This window comes from Ursus maritimus, unplaced genomic scaffold, assembly GCF_017311325.1.
Source record: "Ursus maritimus isolate PB19 unplaced genomic scaffold, ASM1731132v1 scaffold_12, whole genome shotgun sequence".
NCBI classification, from domain to species: Eukaryota; Metazoa; Chordata; class Mammalia; order Carnivora; family Ursidae; genus Ursus; species Ursus maritimus.
The window spans coordinates 67,561,899-67,589,313 of record NW_024423564.1 but is presented as its reverse complement, the minus strand read 5'-3'; the positions used below and the strand labels follow the sequence as shown (position 1 = coordinate 67,589,313).

Below are 27,415 nucleotides of genomic sequence, written 5' to 3'. Positions count from 1 at the left end.
AAATAAATAAATAAATAAATAAATAAATAAATAATGAGCACCATGATCTAATTAATAGAGCTAGTAAAGCAGTTTTTCCATTGAGAGCTACATATCTTTGTGACATTTATTTTTCATCTACAATAAAACCAAGTCACGAAATAAATTTAAAAACTAAACTGCAAAAGACCTAAGATTTCTAAACATATGAACCATCTTCAATCACACTACACTCAAAAAAGGGGAGCAAAAAATTGTGTACCATGAATAAAATTTAATTTACAAAATATTTGTTTTAAAGTATATAATTTGATAAAATTTGACCTACATATATACCTGTGAAACCATCACCACAATCAAAACAGTGTACGTATCCATCACATCCAGAAGTTTCCTCATAACGTTTTATAATCCCTCCCATCTCCAGGCACCCACTGGTGTGCTTTCTGTTGCCTATAGATTAATTTGACTTTTGTAGAATTTTATCTAAATGGAATCATACAGTATGCGTTCTTTTTTGTCTCCTTGTCCTTTGCATTTCCATATAAGTTTTAAAATCAGCTTGCCCAAAGGGTAGCTGGTAGGAGAAGGCTATGCATGAGTGAGGGCAGAGAGTATTTGGAAAATCCTGTGCCTTCTGCTCAATTTTGCTGTGCACCTAAAACTGCTCTAAAAAATAAAATCTACTCTTTAAAAAAAAGGCAGCTGGGGTTTTGATTGGATTGTTCTGAACCAATAGATCAATTATGGGAGAACTGACTTCTCAACAGTGTTGAATGTTTTTCACCTGTAGTATATTTCTCCGTTTATGTAGGCCATCATTAATTTCTCCTAACAATATTTTAAAAAATATTCTAAATTTATTTTTTTTATTTTTATTTTTTAAATTTTATTTATTTGACAGAGAGAGACAGCCAGCGAGAGAGGGAACACAGGCAGGGGGAGTGGGAGAGGAAGAAGCAGGCTCCCAGCGGAGGAGCCCGATGTGGGGCTCGATCCCAGAACGCCGGGATCACGCCCTGAGCCGAAGGCAGAAGCTTAACGACTGAGCCACCCAGGCGCCCCTGTGTCACTCTTGTACATCTTTAGTCAGAATTATCCCTAAGTATTCATGTTTTTATGCAATAAATGGCATTTTTTAATTTTCAATTTCTGATTATTGCTAGCATATAGAAATACAATAGATTTTTGTATATTGTCCTTGTATCCTGTAGCCTTGGTAAATTCATTTAAGTAGCTTTATTGTAGATTTGGATTTTCTATGTAGAAATATAATATATACTTTATGTAATATGTAGACATAAATATATAAATACATTCATATAAATATAATATATACTTTAAAACAAATATTTCTCCCTTTCTGATCTAGATGGTTTTTATTTCTCTTTGTTTTCTTACTGCACTCACGAGATCCTGCAGTACAAATCTGAGTACAAATGGTGAGCGCAGGGATCCTGGCCTTATTTCTGATCTTAGAGCATGTGTCGTACCCATTAAGTATGGTGTTGGCTGTATGTTATCATTGATGCCCTTTACTGATTTAAGAATGTTTCCTTCTATTCCTAGTTTGCTAAAAGTTTTTATCAAAAATGGTTGTTGTGGGGGGCTCCTGGCTGGCTCGGTTAGTAGAACATGTGACTCTTGATCCCAGAATCGTGAATTCAAGCCCCACAGTGGACGTAGAGATTACATACATACATACATACATACATACATACATACATACATACATAAATGTTTAAAAAGTGGTTGTTGGATTTTTGACAAGTGCTTTTTCTGTGTCTAGTGGGATGATCATATAGTTTTTCTTTGTCAGCCTAGTATAATGATGGATTGTATTGATTGATTTTTCAGATTTCAGCCAACTTGTAGTCCTGGGGTAAATCAACTTGGTCATAATGTATCATCCTTTTCATAATTGTTGTATTTGATTTGCTGAAGTTTCATTAAGAATGTATGCATATACATTCGTCTTCAGCAGATTTTGGTATCAGGGTAATGCTGACTTCATAGAATGAATTGGGAAGAATTAATGTCCTTCTCTTCAATTTTCTGGAAGAATTTGTGTACAAACATTTCCTCGAATGTTTGGTAGACTTGTTCAGTGAAGCTAAGGGGCCTGGAATTTTCTTTGTGGGTATGTTTTAAATAATAAATTTAATTTCTGTTACAGATTACAGGGCTATTCAGGTAACCTATTTCTTTGTGAATGAGCCTTGGTAGCTTGCATCTTGAAGAAAATTTTCAATTTCATTTAAGTTGCCAATTGACATAAACTTGTTCATAATATTGTCTTATTTTGATTTCTGTAGAATCTGTAGGATATCACTTCTCTCATTCCTGACATTGGTCATTTGCGTCTCTTTCCTAATCAGTCTATCTATAGTTTATTAATCTAAAATCTGTGTATGGTTTTGTTAATTTTTTCTTTTATGTTTTTTTGTTGCTTTTGTTGGTTTCTCCTATGATCTTTGTGATTTCTTTTATTCTGAGTTTCATTTGCTCTTCTTTTTCTAATTTAAGATAGAAGCTGAGGTCATTGAATTTAGTCCTTCTTTTCTAATGTATTTAGTGATATAGTTTTCCCTCTAAGAACTGCTTTAGTGGTTTCAGATGTTATGTTTTAATTTTTGTTTAGTTCAAAGTACTTTTCTAATTTCCCTTTTGATTTCTTCTTTCAGTTACTCCGAAGTGTGTTGTTTAGTTCCCATCGATTTGGAGATTTTCCAGAGATCTTTCTGTTATTGATTTTTTTTTCAATAGCATATTTGTCTTGAATTCTTTTAAATTTATTGGATCTTGTTTTATGCCCCAGAGTAGGATCATTCTTAGTAAATGTTCCATGTTCATTTTAAAAGAATGTATGTTCTGCTTTTTCTCTGTTAAGTGTTAATTAGTTCAAGTTGGTTGATAGTATTTTTCAGATATTCTATATCCTATCGATTTGTCTCTTCCCCCATTTATTAATTTGTTTAATCATTATATCATAAATGATATGACCCATAGACATTTATTTCATAGTATAACTCTTGTAATAATATAATATTATATAAATATTATAATATTTGTAATATATTAATACTTTATTTTGTTGCTCAAATTGTTCTAGTTTTGGCCATTAGGAGTTCTTTCAGTTGGCTGGTGTTTTGCTTGGCATACTCCCATCAGTGTGTTTTTTGCTTGTTTTTTGTTTTTATTTTTTTAAAGATTTTATTTATTTGTTTGAGAGAGCGAGTGAGCAGCAGCAGAAGGAGAGGGAGAAGCAGGCTCCCTGATGAGCAGGGAGCCCAATGTGGAGCTTGATTCCAGGACCATGGGATCATGACCTGAGCCAAAGGCAGACGCTTAACAGACTGAGCCACCCAAGCACCCCTCTCTTAGTAGTGTCTTTTGCAGAGCAGAAGTTTTTACTTTTCATGCAGTCCACTTTTTTTTTCATTGATTGTGCTTTTGGTTTCATATCTTAACTGTTATCACCAAAGCCAAGGTCACCTTGATTTTCTGTGTTATCTTCTAGAAGTTTTGTGTTTTACATTTAGGCAGATGTATCAATGTTGAGTTAATTTTTGTGAAAGGTTGTGTCTAGGTGCCTTTGTTTGCATATAGATGTCCAGTTGTTGCAGCACCATTCATTGAAAAGACTATCCTTTCTCCTTTGAACTGCCTGTGCTCTTTTGTCATATATCAATTGCCTACAGTTGTGTTTGTCTGTTTCTGAATGCTCTGTTCTGTTTTATTGATCTATGTGTCTGTTCTTTCACCAATACCATATTGTCTTGATCCCGCTATAGCTTTATAGTGAGTTTTTAAATTCCAGTATAATTGACATACAGCGTCATATTAGTTTCAGGTATATAATATAGTAATTCAATAATTCTGTACATTACTCAGTGTTCATCACAGTAAGTGTTCTCTTCAACCCGCTTCACCTGTTTCACCCATCATCCCACTCACCTCCCCCCTGGTAACCAACAGTTTATTCTCTATATTTAAGAGTCTCTCTTTTTGTTTGTCTCTGTTTTTCTTTGTTTGGTTAGTTTCTTAAGTTCCTCATATGAGTGAAATCATATGGTATTTATCTTTCTCTGACTGATTATTTCATCTAACATTATACTCCCTAGATTCATTCATATTGTTGCTGATGGCAAGATTTCATTCTTTTTTATGGCTGAGTAATATTCCTTTGTGCATATATACCACATCTTTATCCACTCATTTCTTGGTGGATGGCATTTGGGTTGCCTCCATATTTTGGCTATTATAAATAATGCTACAACCAACATAGGGGTGCATATATCTTTTCAAATTAGTGTTTTTGTATTCTTTGGGTAAATACCCAATATTGCTGGATCATGGTAATTCTATTTTTAATTTTTTGAGGAACCTCCATACTGTTTTCCAGTGGCTGGACCAGTTTGCATTCCCACCAACAGTGCATGAGGATTTTTTTTCCCCCAATATCGTTGCCAACATCTGTTGTTTCTTGTGTTGTTAATTTTAGCCATTCTGACTGGTGTGAGGTAATATCTCACTGTGGTTTTGATTTGCATTTCTCTGACTATTGATGTTGAGCTTTATAATGAGTTTGAAGTCATATAATGTCAGTCCTCCAACTTTGTTCTTCAGTATTGTGCTACTTTTCTGGTTGTTTTACCTTTCCATATAAACTTCAGAATCCATTTGTCAGGTATCCACAGACGAGCTTGCTGAGATTTTGATTGAAGTTGCGTTGAATCTGTAGATCAAGTTGGGAAGAATTGACATCTTAGCAATGTTGAATCTTCCAGTCCATGAACATGCAGTACTTCGTTTATTTAGATCTTTGATTTTTCATCGTTATAGTTTACAGCTTACAAATAGTATGTATATTTTGCTAGATTTATACATAAATATTTTGTTTTTATGCTAAAGTTAGTTGTGTATTTTTTTACAGATTTATTTTTTTGAGAGAGAGCACGAGCTGGGTGAGGGGCAGAGGGACAAGCAGACTCCCCACTGAGCAGGGGGCCTGACATGGGGCTGGATCCCAGGACCCTGAGATCATGAGCTGAGCTGAAATCAGATGTTTAACCAACTGTAACACCTAGGCGCCCCCTGTGTATTGTTTTTAATTTCAAATACCAATTGTTCATTGCTGGTATAAAGGAAAGCAATTGACTTGTGTATTAGCCTTGTATCCTGTGACTTTGCTGTATTTGCTTATTAGTTCCAGCAGTGACTTTTTGCTTACTTCTTTTTGTTTTCCTTCTTCAGTTCTTTAATTCTTCGATTCAATTCTTCTTCTTTGATTCTTCTCTGATTCTTTGATTCAATTCTTTAATCTCTACAAAGACAATCCTGTCATCCGCAAACAAAGATAGTTTTATTTATTCCTTCCCAATGTATTTACCTTTATTTTCTTTAAGAAAAAAAAATCTTATTGCAGGGCACCTGGGTGGCTTAGTCGGTTAATCATCTGACTGTTGGTTTTGGCTCAGGTCATGATTTCGTGGTTGTTAGATTGAGCCCCAGGTGGGGCTCCACGCTCAGCTTGGAGTTTGCTTCAGATTCCCTCTCCCTCTGCCCCCCAGTGCCGGCTCGTGCGTGCATGCGCTCTCAAATAAATAAAATTTCCAAAAAAATCGTATCGTACTGACTAGGATGTTCAGTATGAGTTAAATAGGATGGTGAGAGGGGACATTTTTGCCTCGTTCCCACTCGTAAAGGGAAAGCATCCTCTTTCTCACCATTAAGTCTAGTGTCAGCGGTATGTCTTCTGTAGATGTTCTTGATCAAGTTGAGGAAGTTCCTCTCTATTCCTGGTTTGCTGAGAGTTTTATCAGGAATGGGTTTTAGATTTTTGTCAAATACCTTTTCAGAATCAATTCATACAATTATATGGTTTTTCCTCTTTAGTCTATTGTTCTGGACTATATTAGTTGATTTTCAAATGTCAGATCAATCTTGCATACCTAGAGTAAATTGCACTTGATTGTGGTATGTAATTTTTTATATATTGTAAAATTTTATATTTCTAATGTCTTGAGAATTTTTACAGCTATATCCATAAGAGATACTGGTCTATAGTTTTCTTGTAGGAATGTTCTTCTCTGGTTTCTGTATTAGGGTAGTACTGGCCTTGTACAGTGAGTTTAGGCAGTGTTCTTTGCACTTCTATTGGAAGAAATTGCAGAGGTACCAGTTTTTCTTTAAGTGTTTGATAGAATTTATCAGTATGACATATGAAATTGATGTTTTCTTTTTTCAAAGCTTACTAATATGGATTCAGTTTCTTTAATAGGGTCTTCTTTTTAATTCAGTCTGACAATCTCTGCCTTTTAATTGGGGCTTTCAGACTTTTACATTTACTGTTGTTAATATGGTTTGATTTGAATCTGTCATCTTTCTATTTGTTTTCTAATTGTTCCAACTGTTTTTTTTTCTTTTGCTCTTTTTCTTCTTTATTTAGGGTTGAATGGTTTTTATTCCACTTTATATCTTTTACTGGCTTATGAGCTATAACTGCTGCCTAGTAGTTGTGTTGGCATGTGCCATATGTATCTTTTCATATTATACCTCTCCACAGATAGTATAAGAATAATACCATTCCATTTTCCCTCTTTCAACCTGATGTTGTTTTCAAACTTTTTATTCTCATATGTTTTAAATCCCACACCACCTTATTATTATTTTTGTTTAAATAGTTATTATTCTTAAAGAGATTGAAATAACAAAAAAAATCTTTGTTTTCCCATGCAGTTAGCTTTTCTAGTGCTCTTCATTCTTTTGTGTAGATCCGTATTTCCACTTGGTATCTTTTTCTTTCTGCCTAAAGAGCTTTTTTTTTTTTTTTTAATTGCAGTGCAGTCTGGTGTTCTTGAGGATTTTTTTTTTTTAAATCTGAGAAGATATTTATTTCATCTTGTTTTTTAAAAACATTTTTACTGGTACAATGACTTTTAGAACTACCCAGAAGTAAGCCATACTTAACAGGTTTTGGACATAGTCCTCCACAAAATTGCCATTACTTTAGACACCCAACTGCAGGCTTAGGTTACCCAGGCCACCATAATTCTGACCAACTGGATGTAAATTCAGAGTTTCCCACTACCTCTTCAGGTTCAGTATTTCAGTAGAATGACTCACAGAACTCAGGAAAGTATTATACTTACAAATAGAGTTTTATTATAGCTAAATAAGAACTAGTCCACAAAAGAGACTCATAAAATGAGGTCTGGGATGGCCCCACATAGGAAGCTTTGGTGTCTTCTCCCCATGATGTCTGGATCCGTCACCCTTCCAGCACACTGACGTGCAGCAATATGCAGAGTAATAGCCAGGAAGCTCACCGAAGTTTTGGTGTCCAGAATGTTTATTGGGGTTTCATCATGTAGGCATGATTGATGGACTCATTGAATATGTGATTAAAACTCAGTCTCTAGTTCCCCCTCCATTCCCTGGAGGTCAGACTGATATCAAATGGCTTAGAGCACTGACCCTCTAACCACGTTGTTGGTCTTTCTGAATTGACCAGCCACCATCCTGAGTCATCTCATTTGCATAAACTATCAGGCCCCACCATGAATAACAAAGACACTCCTATCACTTGGGAAATTCCAAGGATTTAGAGGCTCATTCCCAGGAACTGAGACAAAAGCCACCAGATTCTTTATTACACAGTAGCTTGGTATAGAATTCTGGGTTGGTAAGATTTGTTTTTCTTCCCATAATTAAAAGATATTGCTCTGTTTTATTCTTACATTGTTTTCAATAAGAAATCTGCTAGAATTCTTATCTTTGTTCCTCTGTATATAACATGTCTTTCCCACCCACCACCCACCTGTTTTTTAAGATTTTTCTTTTTATCATGTGTTTTGAGCAAATTGATTATAATGTGCTTTGGTGTCGTTTCCTTCATCTTTCTCATGACAAGGGTTCTTGGAGATTCTTGGATATCATTTCTTCAACTGTGTTTTCTCTATCCCTCACGCTCTCTTCTTTTAAGGATTATTAGGCTGCTTGAAATTGTCTCATAGCTTAGTGATGCTCTGATGATGATGGTAGTGGTGGTGGTGGTGGTGGTGATGATTTGCAGGGTTTTTTTCCCCCTCTTAGTGTTAGTTATTTTTGACATATGTATGTTCTTTGAATCCTTAGCATTACTGTTAGCACCTGGAAGATTCTTTGTGTTCTGTCCTATAACCTGCACCACACCTGGTCCTTGGAAGGGCAGTCATTGTTTGTAGGATACCCATGTTCTGGTATTTCTTTAAGGTTTTAGCTGAGTAGTTCGGGGAACCAACAAAGGACATCTAGCTTTACACTCAAGGATCAAACTGAGGGTATTTGTTAATTTTGGAGATGACACTATTTTAAAAGAATAAAAAATTTTTTAAAGGCTTTGATGATTCTGAGGAGGCCTGATACCTATCAAGTCCTGGCTAAGGAAACAACTACTGCAGATCATTTCTCTCACGCCCTGATAGCCTGTGCTAGCCAGGAGGTAGGAATAGATCATAAGAGATAGTCCTAGACACAGAGCATGGGAAACCCAGAGTTGGTACTAGGTCGAGAGCAGACCTGGTACATAAGGCTGTGCACCTCACTGAGGCTCCCAGTCAAGGGGATAAGTGGAAGCTGAAAATGCCTCCTCCTAATTAGTTTTCTCGTAGAGAATGGCTTTATTTTTTTATTTATTATTATTTTTAAAAGATTTTATTTTTAAGTAACCTGTATGCCCAATGTGGGGCCTGAACCCACAACCCTGAGATCGAGAGTTGCACACTCCACTGACTGAGCCATCCAGGCACCCTAAGAATGCCTTTATGTCAGTGATACAGAGGTGTGCTGTGTGGGGAAGTGAGTACAGAAGTGGGGAGGTGGACAGAGATTGGCAGAGAGGTCAGCACATCATGTAGCATCGTGCATACTTTGACATGGCCCTTTGGGTAGAGACACATTGACAGCTTCTGCCAGCTAGGAGCTTCTAAATACTAACCCCCAGCTGGAAGTTAGGCCAGAGAAGTATGGCAGTCTTAGGTTCAAGAACTATTGTGACTAGTGCGAAGGTAAGCAAAGTTTTATTCGAACTTTCTGTGCTGTATGTTAGCAAGTTACAGGGAACATGTGAAAACTAATAAGGGAATGGAGGTAATTCCTATACCATGAGGAGGTTGACATTGCTTGGCAGACTTGGGGGACTTGTGTTTGGTCTCTTTTAAGGAATGCTGCTATCCTAAGTCCCCAGCAGCGAACTTGAGTTTCTCTTAAGCATGCATATTTCTGGATTAGCCTTGGATGCAGTGTGCAGAGATATATGTCCGGGAGACTTTTAGACCAGGAAGGAGTCCTGTTGCCTTTCAAGAAATGTTTAAGCATCTGCACCAATTGAGTTCTTCAAGTCTTTGGAAAGTTGGGTTAACCTGACTAGGCATATTGGAGCCTCAGGTGTTCCAAGGAGGGCAGGAAATTGGCAAATTGCTGCTGTAACTAGAATGGATGTCTGAGAGACATAGATGGTTACAGGCAACTTGGGAACAAGGGAGAAACCTCTGGGCTATCAAACTTTTACGAAGAGAGAATCATTAAACTGACAGGGTGGGCCTGAAAACATAGCCACTTGCGTGCTAATTGCCAATGCTAGGGGGAGAGTTCTTCCCTAAAGGTTGCCTCAGTCCTCCTCAGAAACAGACTTCGCAGAGGGTTTCTTTTCCTTTCCCCCCCACAGGTAACAGTCCTTTGGACAGCCCCCGGAATTTTTCTCCAAATGCACCTGCTCACTTTTCCTTTGTCCCTGCCCGCAGGTAAGTTGACAGAAAGCCTCCTCTGTGATGACTGTGTGTGTGGCATTTGCGCGAATGTCAGTTAGATGTTAGCTCCCTCCTTTGAGGCTCTGCCTTCCCAGTGTGTTACCTTGGGCCACTAGCCATCAGCATTCCTTCCCTGCTTTCCTCATCTTGTTCTGATTTTGCTTTCTAGATGCCCTAGATATTTGCCTTTAGATGTTTGAATAGGCAAGTAGATATAAGAAGTGGATTTATTTTTACAATCCTAAGCACGAGTCCCTGGTTTCCTGAGGGTATGTTCAAAAACATTATACTCCTAGTGTGATCAATGAGAAAATGGCCTCTCACCCCAGGGAGACCCAAGGTTTTACTCTTACTCCTCAACCAGAATAAAAGTGCCTTTAATAGAGATTCCTTAATATTTGAAAGCTGTGTCTCCTGGTGTATAGTAAGCACTTACTCAGTACTTTTTGGTTGAATGAGTGATGGGGAAGAATAATGAACAGGCAAGCGTTTATAGTTGTAAATTGTGATTGGCACCATGAAGTGAAAGGACATGATGCTGCATGAAAGCACAGGAAGGGAATGGGGCTGGAGGATCTATACGGGGTGGTCATGTAAGGCCTCCCGGAAGGGGATTGACTTTAAGCTAAGACCTGAAGGATAAGAGTGAGCCTGCCATGTTGAAAGTGAGGACATGGGGGTAGGCCATTGTAGGCAGAAGGAATAGCATGTTCCATTTGTGCCCTCGTGTCCGCCTCATTGTCAGGGCTATAGGAGTCGGATCGGCTACGGGATTTGGGGGCCTGGTATTACAATCCAAACAGGCCTGTGCTAGGTAGCATGAAGTTTGAGTCATGTGTGTGGAACATGGAACGCTGGGCTGTCCTCTTAACAAGACAGTAGGAAAAGCAGCTAGGTATTGTAGGGGTGGGGAAGAGGACTTCAACCCTGCCGAACAGGGTACTCAGGGATTGTGTTTGCTAGGTTACTGAGGTCAGGCTTGACCTTATAGGATCACATGGGTTTAGAATATCACACAAAACAGATTTAACAAAATGCTAAGGATAGATCCATCAATCCTACAATTTCACTTCAAACATATACACATTCCTAAACAGAAAGTTTGCCCCTGCCAAGTGTGACCAAATGTCAGGGGTCAAACAGATCAGTCTCTCTGGTTCCATTTGATTCTCACTATAATATATGTCTTTTCACTACAGCCATGGCCACAGAGCAGACAGGTAATAGTGGACATGATGGGGAGAGGGGCTGGGAAACTGCTATGCATGGCCAGACAATATGGTTTGTGGTGTTGTGCTTGGTGAGAACTGGTTGTGATGAGTCTTCTCTGACTGTGGGTATGAACATTTGGCCTTTCATATCTAGCAAAGAGGCCCTAAGGGAACCCCCTGCTGGAACCAAGGCTCAGAGTGCATATACTTAGAGGCGGGAATTTCTGAATAGTTCCAAGTTTCTGAGCGTAGGGACAAGTCACCCTCATTCCCACAAATTTCCTCAGTCACCCAGTGAGATGACCAGGCAGAGGAAATGGAGGCACCCTATAGTTGCATTTCTTTCTGACTGTGGTAGCCCTTGCTCTTCATATTACAGAAAAATGGCTGCTCTGCAGTTGGTTTCCATTTCTTTCTAAAGACTGTAGATAATTTGTGAAAAAGTCTATTTGACAAGGGTTTGGGACTTGCTTTCTTGTATAGAGCTCCCAGGACCCAACAAGACAGGTCAGAGTGAACATCATGTTTGAGCAGCCTCCGGGACGTTTCTTTGCCTCAGAGACTAGGTTCCAGCAGAGCTAGCTGCCTGGGTGGCATGAAGTTTGAATCAGGTGCATGTAGCATGGAACCCTGGGCTATCCCCTTGCAGAGTCTAGTAGGAAAAGCTGCTCAGTAATGGTGGGAGCGGGGAGGAGTGCTTCAAAAGGGGAAGCCCTGGAAAGATTGAGTCCTCTTTTTTCTCCTTCCTCTGCCTGCCTCTCTCCACCTCCCTTAACTGTGAAGCCTGGACTAAATCACCCAAATCCCTGGGCCGTAGTGTTTTCTCTGAAGATTGAGGGTATTTAAATTCTAAAGGTCCTCCATTGCTAATGTTCTGAAGTTCCGTGGTAGCAGCAAAGAAATTTCCCCCGCTTCAACCAGAGCAGGCTATACCCCCATGCTTCACCAGAGAAAACACTTGTGTTACAGCACATCCCATAGTCCAGGAAAGAATCATTTACCCATGTAATAAAAGCTTCAAACCAGATTCCTGCTTGATCTTTCTCCTGCACAGCAAAGCAAATAACTGGTTCTCTGTGATGAGAACTTTGGGGTGCATGCTCTCAAGAGCAGCAGGATACCTGCTCCAAAATCTTATATACAGCCAAGGGTATGCCACCTGGCTCTTTCTTCATGAGGTTACTGCCACTCTTTACAAACAATCTCAAAGACTGGTTTAATGGGTCCTAATGGATCTTAGGTAACCTTGGACTGTTGGCCAATGATTGATTCATACTCAGACCCAGATGGTGGTCCACTTCTTCCTCGTCAATCCAGTGGCCTGGGAAAGACAAAGGGCCTTCAAAAAAGGAATAGCTGCATTTCAGTGGCAGTTCTGTCCTTGCAGTGATGCCTTTAGCTGGAGTCCTCTGTCATTGCTTCTCTAAAAGTGAATATGTTACATAAATAAATAAATGTGAATACATTGAGAGTATGAAGACTTTTATTTCAGAACCACAGTCTTGTATAACAGATGTTCTTATTCCAAGTCACAGGCTCCTTTTTAGTTAGAGATGTTTGTCTTTGCAGTGGAAAACACACGACCATAGGCCTCATGTAGGAGAGAGACGTGAAAGCGTGTACTAGACCAAGCAGTACTGTCTAGAGACAAGGAAGAGCCTGCCAGTGAACAAGCTGCCCCAAACAGTGCTGATGGAAAGACAGGCAGGTCCAGGGATCAGGGTGGGGTCCTGTAGAAACTGCCTAATGTTCTTAATCTTATATAGGACTGATGGACGGCGCTGGTCTTTGGCCTCTTTGCCTTCTTCAGGCTATGGAACCAACACTCCTAGCTCTACTGTCTCAGTAAGTAGCCAAATCTATGGCTTTGCCTCCTTTACCCCAAGGAGATACTTCCTTGCAGATGATTGCTGCCTATCCCTATGGTGTTGCAACATGGTTCTCAATTTGTTCTCCAAAGCCAAACTCAGAGAGGTTGTTTGGAGAAGAGGCTGAGTGGGGCGGTGGTGACCCGTAACAGCCGTAGCTGGATATAAACATTAAACACCTTTGGAAAGAACTAACCAGTATGCTCTCTGAGCATCAGTTTTTCCAAGTAGAGTCAGAGGAGGGCGTGAGGGTGGACTTTTGCTTTGCCAGACAATCCTAAACATGGTTCCCCTGCTTCCTCACCTTACTTCTAGAACTGCAACCAAGAGCAGATAACCCCTCCCATGTCCCAAAGGCCTGATGGGCCCTCTTTCTCCTCTTTCACCTTTTTCTTTCAAAAAAAAAAAAAAAGGGGCAAGGATGATTGTTATTTGATATTCAGGTTTGATGTGTATCAGCAAAAAAGCTGGGCCTGTCTCTAAAACTTCTAGTTATGTTTTTTAAGAGAAGGTTTTAGCCTAAAACACAACAGATGTCCTAATTGCTGCTATGCACAATTGACCGTAAAATGAGTCTTCATCATTGAGCAAGTTTTAATTGAAGCCAGAATGACAAGGCTGGCAAACTCTTTCTGTAAAGAGCCAAACAGTAAGTCTGTAGGCTTTGCAGGCTGGGTCGGGCAGCAGGGTGGCCCATTCCCCGTATCCTCCACCGTTCTTCAGGTCTTCCCAGGGCAGCTTGTTGACATTTGTGACCCCCAAGCAGGTAGGAGTGTTATTTCCTCCCTTGGCCTAGATATAACTCATAAATAATCCAAAGATCTCATTGGTCTTTTAGTGGCAGTTAAGCTTCAGATCTTTTGCTGGTAAATACCGCTTCCCTATAATCCTTGACCCAGACAGGTGACTTTTTAGACCTAAGGCAAGAGTCATATATATATATACGTATATGATATATACCTGTTCAATAAATTTTAATAGACTCAACCCATGGCTGCTGCTTATTTTATTGGGATACTTAAAATACCAATTTTACTTCCTGTCAGTGGCAATTAGGTGAAGATACTTTTTACAGCTTCTATGCAAACCATTTCCCAGAATGTGGCCAAGACAGAGCCCTGTGGAGACCTCCCCCAAGCTGTTTACAGCTTCACGTATTATAGCATTCCATGACAGAAGCCTGTACTGTTTGCACCCCCCCCCAAAAAAAAGAAAAAAAAATTTGATTTCTCACTTGGTATTGAGACTTACTTGTGGCAAGAGAGTTTTCTTAGTACGGTGCTGCAGCTTTGACTCTTAAATGGATTCGGGTATTTAAACCCCAGATTCTTCATCAGTTGATGAACAGAAACAGCCAAACATGTTAGACCTGCCTGCTGTCTTAGCCAGCCTTGTCAGGAAAGCGGGTTCTGGTGCGGTACCGGGCTGTCACCATGGTCGCCGTCTCTGTGGAATGCCTGCAGGAGCACAGCTCGCTCCCTCACAGGGTCTGTTGTGGTTGGCAGCAGGCTCTTGTCTGGAATCTCAGTCATTGGGCCATGTTTGCAGTTCTTAGTCATTTTCAGGTCAGGTCTAATCTTTGGGTTCCAGATCTGAAAGTGATTTTCTTCCCTGACAGATTTTTCTTGCCTACTCGTGTCCCTACAGTCTGGTCACAGCCTTCCTAGCCTCAGCCATGCCAGTTGTCATTTGGGTAACAGCCGAGAGGAAACATTACCGAGTTCTCTTACGTTGCGGAAGGGAAAACTTACAGGGACTCATTTGTAGGCTGCGTATACCTGGGAAAATTCCTTAAGCCAGGAAGCATGATTTATTAATTACTTGCCATTCCAACTAGCCAAAAGCTTCACTGAGGGCAAAACATCCATGCAGAAGAATCTGCCTTTTGCCACCAAAAGAGGTTCCCTCGGTAGCTGCGGAGCTCCCACACCTTGTGAGTGCCTGGGTCCAACTGCCTGCCAGACTCACGAAGGCTCCTAGTATCTTGGCTTCCTCAGGCCTGAAGGCTCAGAAAGAGTAGAGAGGGGAACCGTGCACAATGGAGGCTAAAAGGTGCAAGGCCAAGAAGGCCAGCTCTGGGTTACCTTTGGGTTTGCATTGACTGGGGAGTCTTCTCTGTGTCTGGACCGCCCTTCGACGTGTCTGTAATGCTGCTTGTTAATGTTTTTCCCTCTAGTCATCGTGTTCCTCACAGGAAAAGCTGCACCAGTTGCCCTTCCAGCCCACAGCCGATGAGCTGCACTTTTTGACGAAGCATTTCAGCACAGAGAGTGTACCAGATGAGGAGGGACGGCAGTCCCCTGCCATGCGGCCCCGCTCTCGCAGCCTCAGGTGAGGGCTGCTGTCTGCCCACTACCCCAGGACCTGTGGAGCTCAGCTTGTATGGCTTCGTATGCCATACAGTCTCTGTGGCAACTACTTCGCTCTGCTGTTGTAGTGTGGAAGCAACCACAGACACTCTGTAAACTTTATTTACAAAGACTGGCAGCGGGCCAGATTTGGTCTGTGGGCCATAGGTTGCCGACCCTGGGTTCAGTTCAAATGAGCCAAGGCCAGTGACGCTGAAGCATACCTGATGATGCTGTCAAGTGGTCCCTCTCTTTTTCCCTTTGAAGGTAGTTAGCAGTGGAAATATACTTTAAACTCCATTTAGTAAAAGGAGAGTAATAGTATCATCCATTCTGATAGTTACCTGGCTGCAGAACCCACAGGCCCAGGGTATACAAACTAAGCCAGCTAACAAAGGTGCTGCTGACGACTCTTGTGGCTGACCTGGGGAAGAAGCCCATTTCAGAAGCAGAATGAAAGGCCATCTGAATCTCACTCATTTCCCTGAATCACCTGGGCTCATCAAACCAAATAAACCTCAGCAACCGATTTATCTGTGAATTCCTTCGATTAATTAGCTCTTTTCTTTGGCATTAGCTGGTAAAATTATGCCAAAATTCCAGATTAAGGAAGAGGGTGGAAATAAAAATGGGCACAGCATTTATGACTGAGGTCAGTTTTCCAGAGCCCCGGGAAATAATTAATTGGCTAGTGTGGTTGGGGTGGGAGCAGGGCCTTCCACGCAGAATTCCCTCAGGTAATGTTGCTACTCTGAGTATCAGGGAGTAAGCTGAGCCAGTCCACAAAGACTGGTTCCAGTTCAGAGACTGATGAAGGTGATCACTGGGACTGTGGTGCAAAGGATCAAAAACAAGCTTTTGTGGAGTGTGGATCCCAGTGCCCTTCTCCGTCTCACTCAGAGGAATACCTGAGTCTTGGTGCTCTCCGCAATCCATAGGGTTCATTTTAGGCCACTTGAGACTGAGAGGAGTATAGTATGTCAGGGAAAGCCCTGCTGTATTACTCTTAAAATACTTGGTAGTGTATATGGATCCAGCGAGCAGACCGTGGCCCACTCCAGGGAAGAAAGGCAGAGAACAATTCTGAACCCAGCTCAGCGAGAGTCATATGTCAGGAGCACCAAACTGGGAGGACTCAAATATCCATTCATTTACGTGGCTCAAGCTTTGAAATCCTTTAAGAAGATGTAACTGCACCTGGGCCAAAGAGGAAGATTTAGATGACCCAGGCTAATAACTCACTGCAGGCTGGATTGGCCTCATTTATCCCCCAGGTCAGAGCCCACGTTGTCCTCATTGGCTGCAGCTTGTTTGGAAAAGGATACAGGTATACATGGTCTTGCTTTGGTTTTTCTGGTGGTGGTTTGAGTTGACTCGATTCCTAGAACATGCTGGGGTATACTCAAAACCCCACTGGCCAAAGCAAAGAAGACCCAGAGAGTCCTGTTCCAGGGGAGGTCATCCTAGGAAAGCCACCAGTAGACTCAGGAGTAGTTTCCTCCTTTCTAGACCTTTTCAGGCCCTGGCAGAGGTCTTTGTGAAAGCCAGGCTTCTTACAGGAAGGTAGCCTAGCTCCAGATGGCACCATTTTGAGCTAAACAAGGTATGCTGGGAGCTTCAGGAAAAAGGGAGACTCTAGAACTCAGCACTCATTAAGGTGGGAGTGTGTGGGTGCTGCAGACAGTGGGAGGACAGGGACTCTGGGAATGGTCATCTTTCTTCTTGAGAGTTCCATGACACTACAATAACACACTTGTTTCTTTTTTATTTAGTCCTGGACGGTCCCCAGTTTCCTTTGACAGTGAAATAATAATGATGAATCATGTATACAAAGAAAGATTCCCCAAGGTAAGGATCCTGAGGATGGCTGCCCCTGTGGGAGGACTGGGGGTGAGGGGATGGAGTGCTCTCACCAGAGGTAATAAAGAAGAAGATCAGGAAGGCACTCAGGATGAGGAGGATACAGGTGCAAGCTGCCAGACTGCTGGGGAGGAGACAGGCAGCAGAGGACTACGAGTTTGGGGCTTGTATTTGCAGGGCCTCTATTTCTCTACTCCCTGGAGAGGTATCTAGAGGCAGGTGTTAGAAAGGTGTTCCCCATATGTTATGGGGAAGGAAAAAACTAGGACCTTGTTTCTAACCATGCACATCAGGGCCACAAGTCACGGTCCCTGCAGAACGGGATTGACTATCGGAAACATGTTCATTCTATGCAGATTTTTTTTTTCTTCTTTTTTTTTTTTTTTTGAAATTTTTAATGTTTTTTTATTATATTATGTTAGTCACCATACAGTACATCCCTGGTTTCTGATGTAAAGTTCGATGATTCATTAGTTGCGTATAACACCCAGTGCACCATGCAATACGTTCTATGCAGATTTCTTAAGCAGTGCCCCGTCACCAGGCCCAGAATGTGCACAGAACGGTGTGCTGGACTAGCAGGAGGCTGGCCGGAGGGAGCAGGAAGGTGGGAGACAGAGTTTTCAAGCAGGAAAATGCTGAGGAAGGAAGGCAGATTACTCTCCAGAGATAGTTGAGAAGTAGTCTTCGCAGCTCTGTGCTTTGGCTAGAAACCATCATGTGGGTGGAACCTAGGGGTTTGTTTTCCATTCGCATTTCTTTTTGAACACGGCATGTCTATACGCTCTGACCTCACCTTCTCATGACAGGCCCCGTTCCTGCAGAACATAGCCAGCTCTGTCAGAACCAGGGCATTGACACAGGTTCCCTGTCCATGACAACAAGGAGCACAGAGCCCTCAAGCCTCCTTACTGCTATGGGACTGAGCCCTCAAGCCTCTTGTGCTCATCCTCTATCCAGACTTCCCTGGGTCTACCTATTCCTCTGAGTTTAGGGGCTGCAGTGTGAGGTGGTTCCCTGCTGTTCTGAGAGTATCCTTTTTCTAGACTCTGGTATAGCCTCCTGGACACACATGGGTGGCTTAGGGAAATGGTATAAAGCCCTGTGCTTTCCCTCTTGACATACACAGTGAAGCATAGCAGTAAGGAAGGACACACATTCTGGAGCCAGACTGAATGGGTTCAAATCTGCTTCCGCCATTTACTAGTTGTATGACCCGGGACAGATTGTTTAACTTCCTGAGCTTCATTTGCCTCATCTGTCACTGGGGACAATAAGAGTATGTATCTCATAAGGCATTTGTGAAGATTAACGAGCATTAAACTTTTCTATGTGTTCAGGACACAGTAAGCACTCAGTGTGAGCTGTTACTTCCCTGCTGCCCTGGGCCCTGTGGTCTATGTTTTCTAGCCGCCGAGCAGGCTTTATAGAGTTAGAGTGAGGAAGAGGGGCACAGTGGACTGCTAGGGAATGATGTTGTTATGCTTGATCCTTTATAAGGAAGTTTAGGGGGGGGTGGAGTTAAGATGACTGAGGAGTAAGGGACCCTAAGTTTGTCTGGCCCCTCGAATACATCTAGATAGTTTCAAATCATTCACCTATGAAATTAGAGATCTGAGAAAAGAAATCCTGCAACTATGCAAGTAGAAAAGTGACCACTTTTTGGAAGGTCGGAGGTGCGGAGACTTGAATCCAGGGTGATTGTAAGGATGTGGAGGAAGGAAGGGAGCCTGCTTAAGGAGGCTACCGCAAGGTGCTAGAAGCAGCAGAGCGCAAAATCAGAACTTTCAGAAGTCTGCTACAGTGGGGGACGTCCCTGGCTCCAAGGTGCTCAGGTGGCAAAGTGGGGTGGAATCCCAGGGTCCACAGCATGGTCTCGGGATCCCCGGGGTCACAAGAAGAATGGGGGTGCCTGAGTGTGGCAGAGTTCCCAGGCACAAGAGTGGGGAGAACGGCTAAAAAAGCAAGTCTAGGTGCCAGCTTTCTGCTCTGTGCTGCCATAAACTGAACCGCTGTGCAGTCATGGGACCACCTTCCTGGCAGGGGTCCAGCAAAAGGCAGAAGTGAGGTGAGACCCCCTCCCTCCCCTGGGAGAAAGAGCACCAGTCCATGTTGCAGGTAGCCATAAAATTTGGAGTTTTGAGGGGTGCTTGGGTGGCTCAGCCGGTTAAGGGTCTGCCTTCGGCTCAGGTCATGATTGCAGGGTCCTGGGATCAAGCCCCGCATCAGGCTCCCTGCTCAGTGGGGAGCCTGCTTCTCCTCTCCCTCTGTGTGCTCACTTTCTCTCTCAAATAAGTAAATATTAAAAAAAAAAAAAATTGGAGTTTTGAAACTCACTCATGTGCCTGGGATAAAAACACTCAGGTACAGGCCAGGTGAACACAGAGTTCTGAGGGAAACCAGAGAGACAAGACTGATTGACTGCTTTTCCGTGAGGGCTCACCGAAGTATGTGTGTGTGTATAGAGGGGGGGGGCATGAACTTTCAGCTCTGGGGCGAGAGATCAGGGTGCCACCATTTTTATCCCTCCCATCAGTGCTGAAAGCCTTCAGGGAGCAAAACAGCACCGCATAGTAGAATCTGGAGCTGCTTACACCAAGGCCTGCCTCCCTGTGCACTGAAGGTGAATTTCCACTAGGGCAAGTGCACCTGAGAATTAGTGCAATAGGCTCCTCCCCCAGGGGAGCAGCTCAAACATCCGGCTTGCATCAAGTTTACTGATAAAAGAGGGCTACAAAACTTCAGCCCTTGGGGAAAACAGTATATAGTATTCATTGTTTTGATTTTTTTTTTTAATTCTTTAGTCTTTCAGTATTTTTTTTTCAGGTTTTTTCTTATTTTTTCAATTCTTTTTAAGTTTTTATTTTTATATATACATTTATTTTGTGTTTCATTGTATTATATATATATATAACATAAATATGCTGTAATATATAAATATTATATATATTTATATAATGTATATATTTTTCCTTCTTTCTTATTTTGGGATCTAGTTTCTTGTAACAAGCAGACCAAAACACACCCAGGATCTAGTTTTTTTGTTTTGTTTTGTTTCTTGTTTTTTTTCTTCTTGTCTTGTTTTTGTTTTCTGGTTTGTTTTGGTTTTTTTTTCTCTTGTTATTTTTTTTTCTCTTTATTCTTTTCTGGAATAAGTGACGAGACGGAGAAATTCACCCCAAAAGAAAGTACAGGAGGTGGTACTCATTGCCAGGAATTTAATCAATACAGATATGAGTAAGATGTCTGAGCTAGAATTTAAAACAACGATAGTAAAGATACTAGCTGGTCTTGAAAAAAACGTAGAAGACGCTAGAGAATCCCTTACTGGAGAAATAAAAGAACTAAAATATAGTCAGGCTGAAATTAAAAATGCTATTACCAAGTTGCAGTCCCAAATGGAGGCTATAAAAATGAGACTGAATGAGGCAGAAGAGCAAGTCAATGATAATGAAGATAAGATGAAGGAAAATAAGGAAGCTGAAAAGAAGAGAGAACGAAAACTACTGGATCATGAAGGGAAACTTAGAGAATTCAGCAATTCCATGAAGTGAAATAATATCCAGATAATAGGGGTCCCAGAAGATGAGGAGTGGGAGAGAGGGGCAGAAGGTTTATTTGAACAAATTATAGCTGAGAACGTCCCTACTCTGGGGAAGGAAACAGACATTCAAGTTCAGGAGGCACAGAGAAACACCCCCCCCCCAAATCAATAAAAATAGGTCAACACCTCAACATAATAGTGAAGTTTGTAAATTTCAAAAATGAAGAGAAAATCCTGAAAGCAGTTCGGGACAAGAGGTCCTTAACCTATAAGGGTAGACACATAAGGCTGGCAGCAGACCTGCCCACAGAGACCTGGCAGGCCAGAAAGGACTGTCATGATATTATCTTCAATGTGCTAAGTGGGAAAAATATGCAGCCGAGAATACTTTATCCAGTAAGGCTGTCAATCAGAATAGGAGAGATAAAGAGTTTCCAGGACAAACTAAAGGAATTTGTAAACACTAAACCAGCGCTGCAAGAAATATTAAAGGGGATCCTTTGAGCAGAGAGAGAGCACAAAAGTAACAAAGACCAGAAAGGAATAGAGACAATCTACAGGAACATTGACTTTACAGGTAATACAGCGGCACTAAATTCATATCTTTCAATAATTACTCTGAATGTAAATGGACTAAACGCTCTGATCAAAAGACATAGGATATCAGAATGGATTAAAAAAACAAGATCCACTGATATGCTGCTTACAAGAGACTCATTTTAGACCCAAAGATACCTCCAGATTGAAAGTGAGAGGGTGAAGAACCATTTATCATGCCAATGGACCTCAAAAGAAAGCCGGAGTAGCTATCCTTATATCAGACAAACTAGATTTTAAACCAAAGACTGTAATAAGAGATGGAGAAGGACACTAAATCATAATAAAGGGTCTCTCCAACAAGAAGATCTAACAATTGTAAATCTTTATGCCCTTAACTTCGGAGCAGCCAAATATATAAACCAATTAATAACAAAATTAAAGAAACTACTTGCTAATAATACAATAATAGTAGGAGATTTTAACACCCCACTCACAGCAATGGGGAGATCATCTAAGCAGAAGATCAACAATGAAACAAGGGCTTTGAATGACACACTGGACCAGATGGACTTCATAGATATATTCAGAGCATTTCATCCTAAAGCAGCAGAATACACATTCTTCTCAAGTGCACATGGAACATTCTCCAGAATCGATCACATACTGGGTCACAAATGAAGTCTCAACCGGTACAAAAAGGTTGAGATTATACCATGCATATTTTTAGACTACAGTGCTTTTTTTTTTTTTTAAAGATTTTATTTATTTATGTGACAGAGAGACAGCCAGGGAGAGAGGGAACACAGCATGGGAGTGGGAGAGGAAGAAGCAGGCTCCCAGAGGAGGAGCCCGATGTGAGACTCGATCCCGGAATGCCAGGATCATGCCCTGAGCCGAAGGCAGACACTTAATGACTGCGCCACCCAGGCGCCCTAGACTACAGTGCTTTAAAACTTGAAGTCAACCACAAGAAAAAATATGGAAGGACCACAAATACGTGGAGATTAAAGAGCATCCTATTAAAGAATGAATGGGTCAACCAAGAAATTAAAGAAGAATTTTTTAAAAATACATGGAAGCAAATGAAAATGAAAACACGACAGTTCAGAACCTTTGGGATGCAGCAAAGGTGGTCCTAAGAGGAGAGTATAGCAATACAGGCCTTCCTAAAGAAGCAAGAAAAGTCTCAAACACACAACCTAAGCTTACACCTAAAGGACCTGGAAAAAGAACAGCAAATAAAGTCTAATCCAGAAGGAGAAGAGACATAATAAAGATTAGAATAGAAATCAATGATATAGAGTTAAAAAAAAAACTGGTAGGACAGATCAACTAAACTGGGAGCTGTTTCTTTGGAAGAATTAATAAAATCAATAAACCCCTGGCCAGACTTACCAAAAAAGAAAAGAGAAAGGACCCAAATAAATCAAATCATGAATGAAAGAGGAGAGATCACAACGAACACCAAAGAAATACAAACAATTATAAGACAATATTATGTATGCCAACAAGTTAGGCAATCTGTAAGAGATGGATCCATTCATAGAAACATATAAACTACCAAAACTGAACCAGGAAGAAGTAGAAAACCTGAACAAACCCATAACCAGCAAAGAAATTGAATCAGTAATCAAAAATCTCCCAACAAACAAGAGTCCAGGTCTAGATAGCCTTCCAGTGCAATTTTACCAAACATTTAAAGAAGAATAATACCTATTCTTCTGAAACTGTTCCAGGAAATTGAAATGGAAGGAAAACTTCCAAACTCCTTCTGTGAGGCCAGCATTACCTTGATCCCAAAACCAGACAAAGACCCTACCAAAAAGGAGAATTACAGACCAATATTCCTGGTGAATGTGCATGTAAAAATTCTCACCAAGATACTAGCTAATAGGATCCAGCAGTACATTAGAAGAATTATTCACCACGAACAAGTGGGATTTATTCCTGGGCTGCAAGGGTGGTTCGACAATCACAAATCAATGTGATACATTACATAAATAAAAGAAAGGACAAGAACCATATGATCCTCTCAGTAGATGCAGAAAGGCATTTGACAAGATACAGCATCCTTTCTTGATAAAAACTCTCTGTCACATAGGGATAGAGGGAACATACCTCAATATCAGAAAAGCCATATACAGAAAACCCACAGCAAATATCACCTCAAGGGGGAAAAACTGAGAGCTTTCCCCCTAAGACAGGTCAGGAACATGACTGGGATGTCCACTCTCACCACTATTGTTCAACATAGTACTGGAAGTCCCAGCCTTGGCAGTCAGACAGCAGAAAGAAAAAAAAAGGCATCCATATCAGTAAAGAAGAAGTCAAACTTTCACTCTTTGCAGACAACATGATAATCTATTTAGAAAACCCAAAAGACTCCACCAGAAAATTGCTAGAACTGATACAGGAATTCAGCAAAGTCACAGGATATAAAATCAGTGCACAGAGGTCAGTTGCATTTCTATACACTAATAATGAAGCAGAAGAAAGAGAAATCAAGGAACCGATCCCGTTTACAGTTTCACCAAAAACTGTAAGATACCTAGGAATAAACCTAACCAAAGAAGCAAAAGGATCTGTACTCTGACAACTATAGAACACCACTGAAAGAAATTGAGGAAGATATAAAGAAATGGAAAAATGTTCCGTGCTCACGGATTGGAAGAAGAAATACTGTGAAAATGTCTGTGCTACCTGAAGGAATCTACACATTCAATGCAGTCCCTACCAAAATACCATCAGCATTTTCCCAGAGCTGGAACAATCCTAAAATTTGTATGGAACCAGAAAAGACCCCGATTAGCCAAAGTAATGTTGAAAAAGAAAACCAAAGCTGGAGGCATTGTAATTCTGGACTTCAGGCTCTATTACAAAGCTGTAATCATCAAGACACTATGGTACTGGCACAAAAACAGACACATAGATAAATGAAACAGAATAGAGAACCCAGAAGTGGACCTCAACTCTGTGGTCAACTAATCTTCAACAAAGCAGGAAAGAATATCCAATGGAAAAGAGACAGTCTCTTCAATAAATGGTGTTGGGAAAATTGGACAGCCACATGCAGAAGAATGAAACTGGACCATTTCCTTATACCATACACAAAAACAGACTAAAAATGGATGAAAGACCTGTAAATCTGAGACAGGAATCCATCAAAATCCTATAGGAGAACCCAGGCAGCAACCTCTTTGACCTCGGCTGCAGTAACTTCTTGCTAGACACGTCTCCAAAGGCAAGAGAAACAGGTAAAAATGAACTATTGGGACTTTATCAAGATAAAATCTTTTGTACAGCAAGAGAAACAGTCAATAAAACTAAAAGGCAACCTACGTAATGGGAGAAGATATTTGCAAATGTCATATCAGATATAGGGCTAGTATCCAAAATCTATAAAGAACTTCTTAAAGTCAACACTCAAAAAATCCAGTCAAGAAATAGGCAGAAGACATGAACAGACATTTCTGTCAAGAAGACATCCAGATGGCCGACACATGAAAAAAATGCTCCGCATCACTCGGCATCAGGGAAATACAAATCAAAACTGCAATGAGATACCACCTCACACCAGTCAGAATGGCTCAAATTAACAAGTCAGGAAATGACCGATGTTGGCAAGGATGCGGAGGAAGGGGAACCCTCTTGCGCTGTTGGTAGGAATGCAAGCTGGTACAGCCACTCTGGAAAACAGTAGGCAGTTCCTCAAAAAGTATAAATAGAACTACCTTATGACCCAGCAATTGCACTACTAGGTATTTATCCAAAGGATACGAACATAGCGATTAGAAGGGGCACATGCACCCCAATGTTTATAGCAGCAGTGTCCACAATAGCCAAACTATGGAAAGTGCCCAGATGTCCATCGACAGATGAATAAAGAAGATGTCATATTTATATACAATGGAACATTACTCAGCCATCAAGGAGAATGAAATCTTGCCACTTGCAGTGACGTGGATGGAACCAGGGGGTATTATGCTAAGTGCAATAAGTCAGTCAGGGAAAGACAAATACCATATGATTTTACTCATGTGGAATTTAAGAAACAAAACAGATGAACAGAGGTGAAGGGAAGGAAAAATAAGATGAAAATAGAGAGGGAGGCAAACCATAAGAGACGCTGAACTGTAGGAAACAAACTGAGGGTTGCTGGAGGGGAGGTTGGTGGGGGGGATGGGGTAAGTGGGTGGTGGGCATTAAGGAGGGCACGTGATGTGATGAGCACTGGGTGTTATATGCAAATGATGAATCACTAAATTCTACCTCTGAAACTAATAATACACTACATGTTAACTAAATTGAATTTAAATGAAGAATTTTTTAAAAAAAGTTTAGGAGTGTGTAGTGTTTAAAATGCACCTCACCTGTTTCCTCCTCCTCCTTGTATGTGTTGGGTATTGTATTGTCATTCTGGCGTTGCGTGTGTCTGTATGTGTGTCTCCATCAATGTAAAGATGCACTGTTAGACAAAATATGTTAGGATTCCTTTCCTTCCACTCCCTCTTCCCTCCCCCTGCCTCTCTCCCCCACACACCACATACCTGTGTGCACATATAGTTAGATATGTGTTTACACACGCGGTGCTAGGTAGTTTCACATAAGCAGTTTCACTACATAACTGGCCGTTAGGCAGTTTTGGGGTAAAAACTAAGGTCTCCCAAAATAAATGAAGGACATTCATTAAAAAGGGCATAATGAAGCAAAAAAAAACAAATAACGAAATTAAAAGGCTATTGCAAAATACAAAGTATTTTAATAAATTCAAAATGTAGAGTGTAGATTCATGGCAATACAGCACAAATACCTGCCTTTATGTTGTTGCTTGTACCTAAGCATTGTCCTCAGAGACTTTTGGTCATAGCATTAGGTATGTTGGCTTTGCTTGTCAATTCATCCTCTTGCTTGGCATCGCACTTTTTCTTTTTTCACCAAAATTCCATCCTTCATTAAGAGAAGTATCAGTTTCTACATATGAGGATATGTATTTATTTTTTTAAGATTGATTGATCGATTTGAAAGAGAGCGAGCATGAGCAGGAGGGGCAGAAGGAGAAAGAGGATCCCAAGCAGACTCCAGACCAAGTGCAGAGCCCGATGTGGGCCCAATATCACAACCTGAGCCGAAACCAAGAGTCGGACACTTAACTGACTGGGCCACCCAGGTGCCCCACGAGGATACGTATTTATAACTGAGCTTCGTATTGCGTTGTGAAAGCCTTCCATGCTGTTGGTTGTCCTTGGCATATTGTCACGTGTCCGTTTATAGAGATTCCAAATTTCTATGGGAAATGTGGGTTCAAAACTCTGAGCTACTGTATAGACTGTTACGAAGGCTAAGATTTATATGAAGAATGGGAGTACTGCATCATTGGAGAAATGAAACCAAACTGTCAAATGAAATTCTCAACCAGCTATTGTTTTCCTTTACAGCAAAATTGCCTTATGGCCAATTAGTTATGCAGTAAAAATGTTTGTGGCAAAAATGCTTATGGTGAAAATATCACACATACACACACACCCCTAAACACACACTGGAAATCAGAATTGCTACCTGGTGGCAAAGGAAAGAAGGCCAAGTCCTAGATAGGCAGCTAGAAACTTAACTGGTGTAATTTATTGTTTGGCATGACTATGCAGTTAGGTCCCCAAGAGGCTTCTGAGCCAGACACCTGTTCTGCTGTCCTGAGGGTCCAGGTCCATGAAGAGGCAGGTTCACACCTTCAATAAATACTCTCTGAGCATCTGCTTAGTCCATTTGGGTCCTAAGGTCAAGTAAGAGGATCCTGAGATAAATCAAATTCTCTCTGACTTGAAATTCCCAGTGCAGAGAAGTCTTTAGAAAACAGCAGTGTCCATACAGTAAGTTTATGCACTCGGGAGGGCCAATAGCAGCACAGACGAAAGGAAACCCTAGGTGGTCTGGAGGAATCAAAGACTTCCCAGAGGAGAGACAGATGATGTGGGAACTGAAATTGGAAGGAATGATAGGAGTTTGCCAGGCGTGCCTGGCAGGTGAAGAAGCTACAGACAGGGAACAGCGTAAACAGGCCTGAGGCAGCACGTTCAAGGGAGAGAGCAGCAAACACTTCTAGGCCCTCCAAGGAGTGGGGGGAGATAGACAAGGCCAGAAGAGAGGAGGGCCTTGACTATCGTGTTTTGTTTGTTTTAAAGATTTATTTATTTATTTTAGAGAGACAGAGACAGTACATGAGTGGGGGGAGGGACAGAGGGAGAGGAGAAGCAGACTTTCTGGTCCCCATGCGGGGCTC

At 41.2% G+C, this 27,415-nt stretch overlaps 1 protein-coding gene across 2 annotated transcripts in view; it reads left to right on the top strand.

Annotated features, from left to right (window-relative positions):
• The window catches only part of MAST2 (microtubule associated serine/threonine kinase 2), a 201,301-nt gene that overhangs the window by 154,506 nt on the left and 19,380 nt on the right, over nt 1-27,415 (top strand). Inside the window, exons 6-10 of one of the 2 annotated variants that reach the window (XM_040627348.1) lie at nt 9,689-9,764; nt 10,970-10,990; nt 12,748-12,826; nt 15,026-15,180; nt 16,970-17,045. In XM_040627348.1, the coding sequence (XP_040483282.1) occupies nt 9,689-9,764; nt 10,970-10,990; nt 12,748-12,826; nt 15,026-15,180; nt 16,970-17,045 (407 nt within the window). The remainder of the gene's footprint in view (nt 1-9,688; nt 9,765-10,969; nt 10,991-12,747; nt 12,827-15,025; nt 15,181-16,969; nt 17,046-27,415) is intronic. The other variant, XM_040627349.1, reaches the window with a different exon arrangement.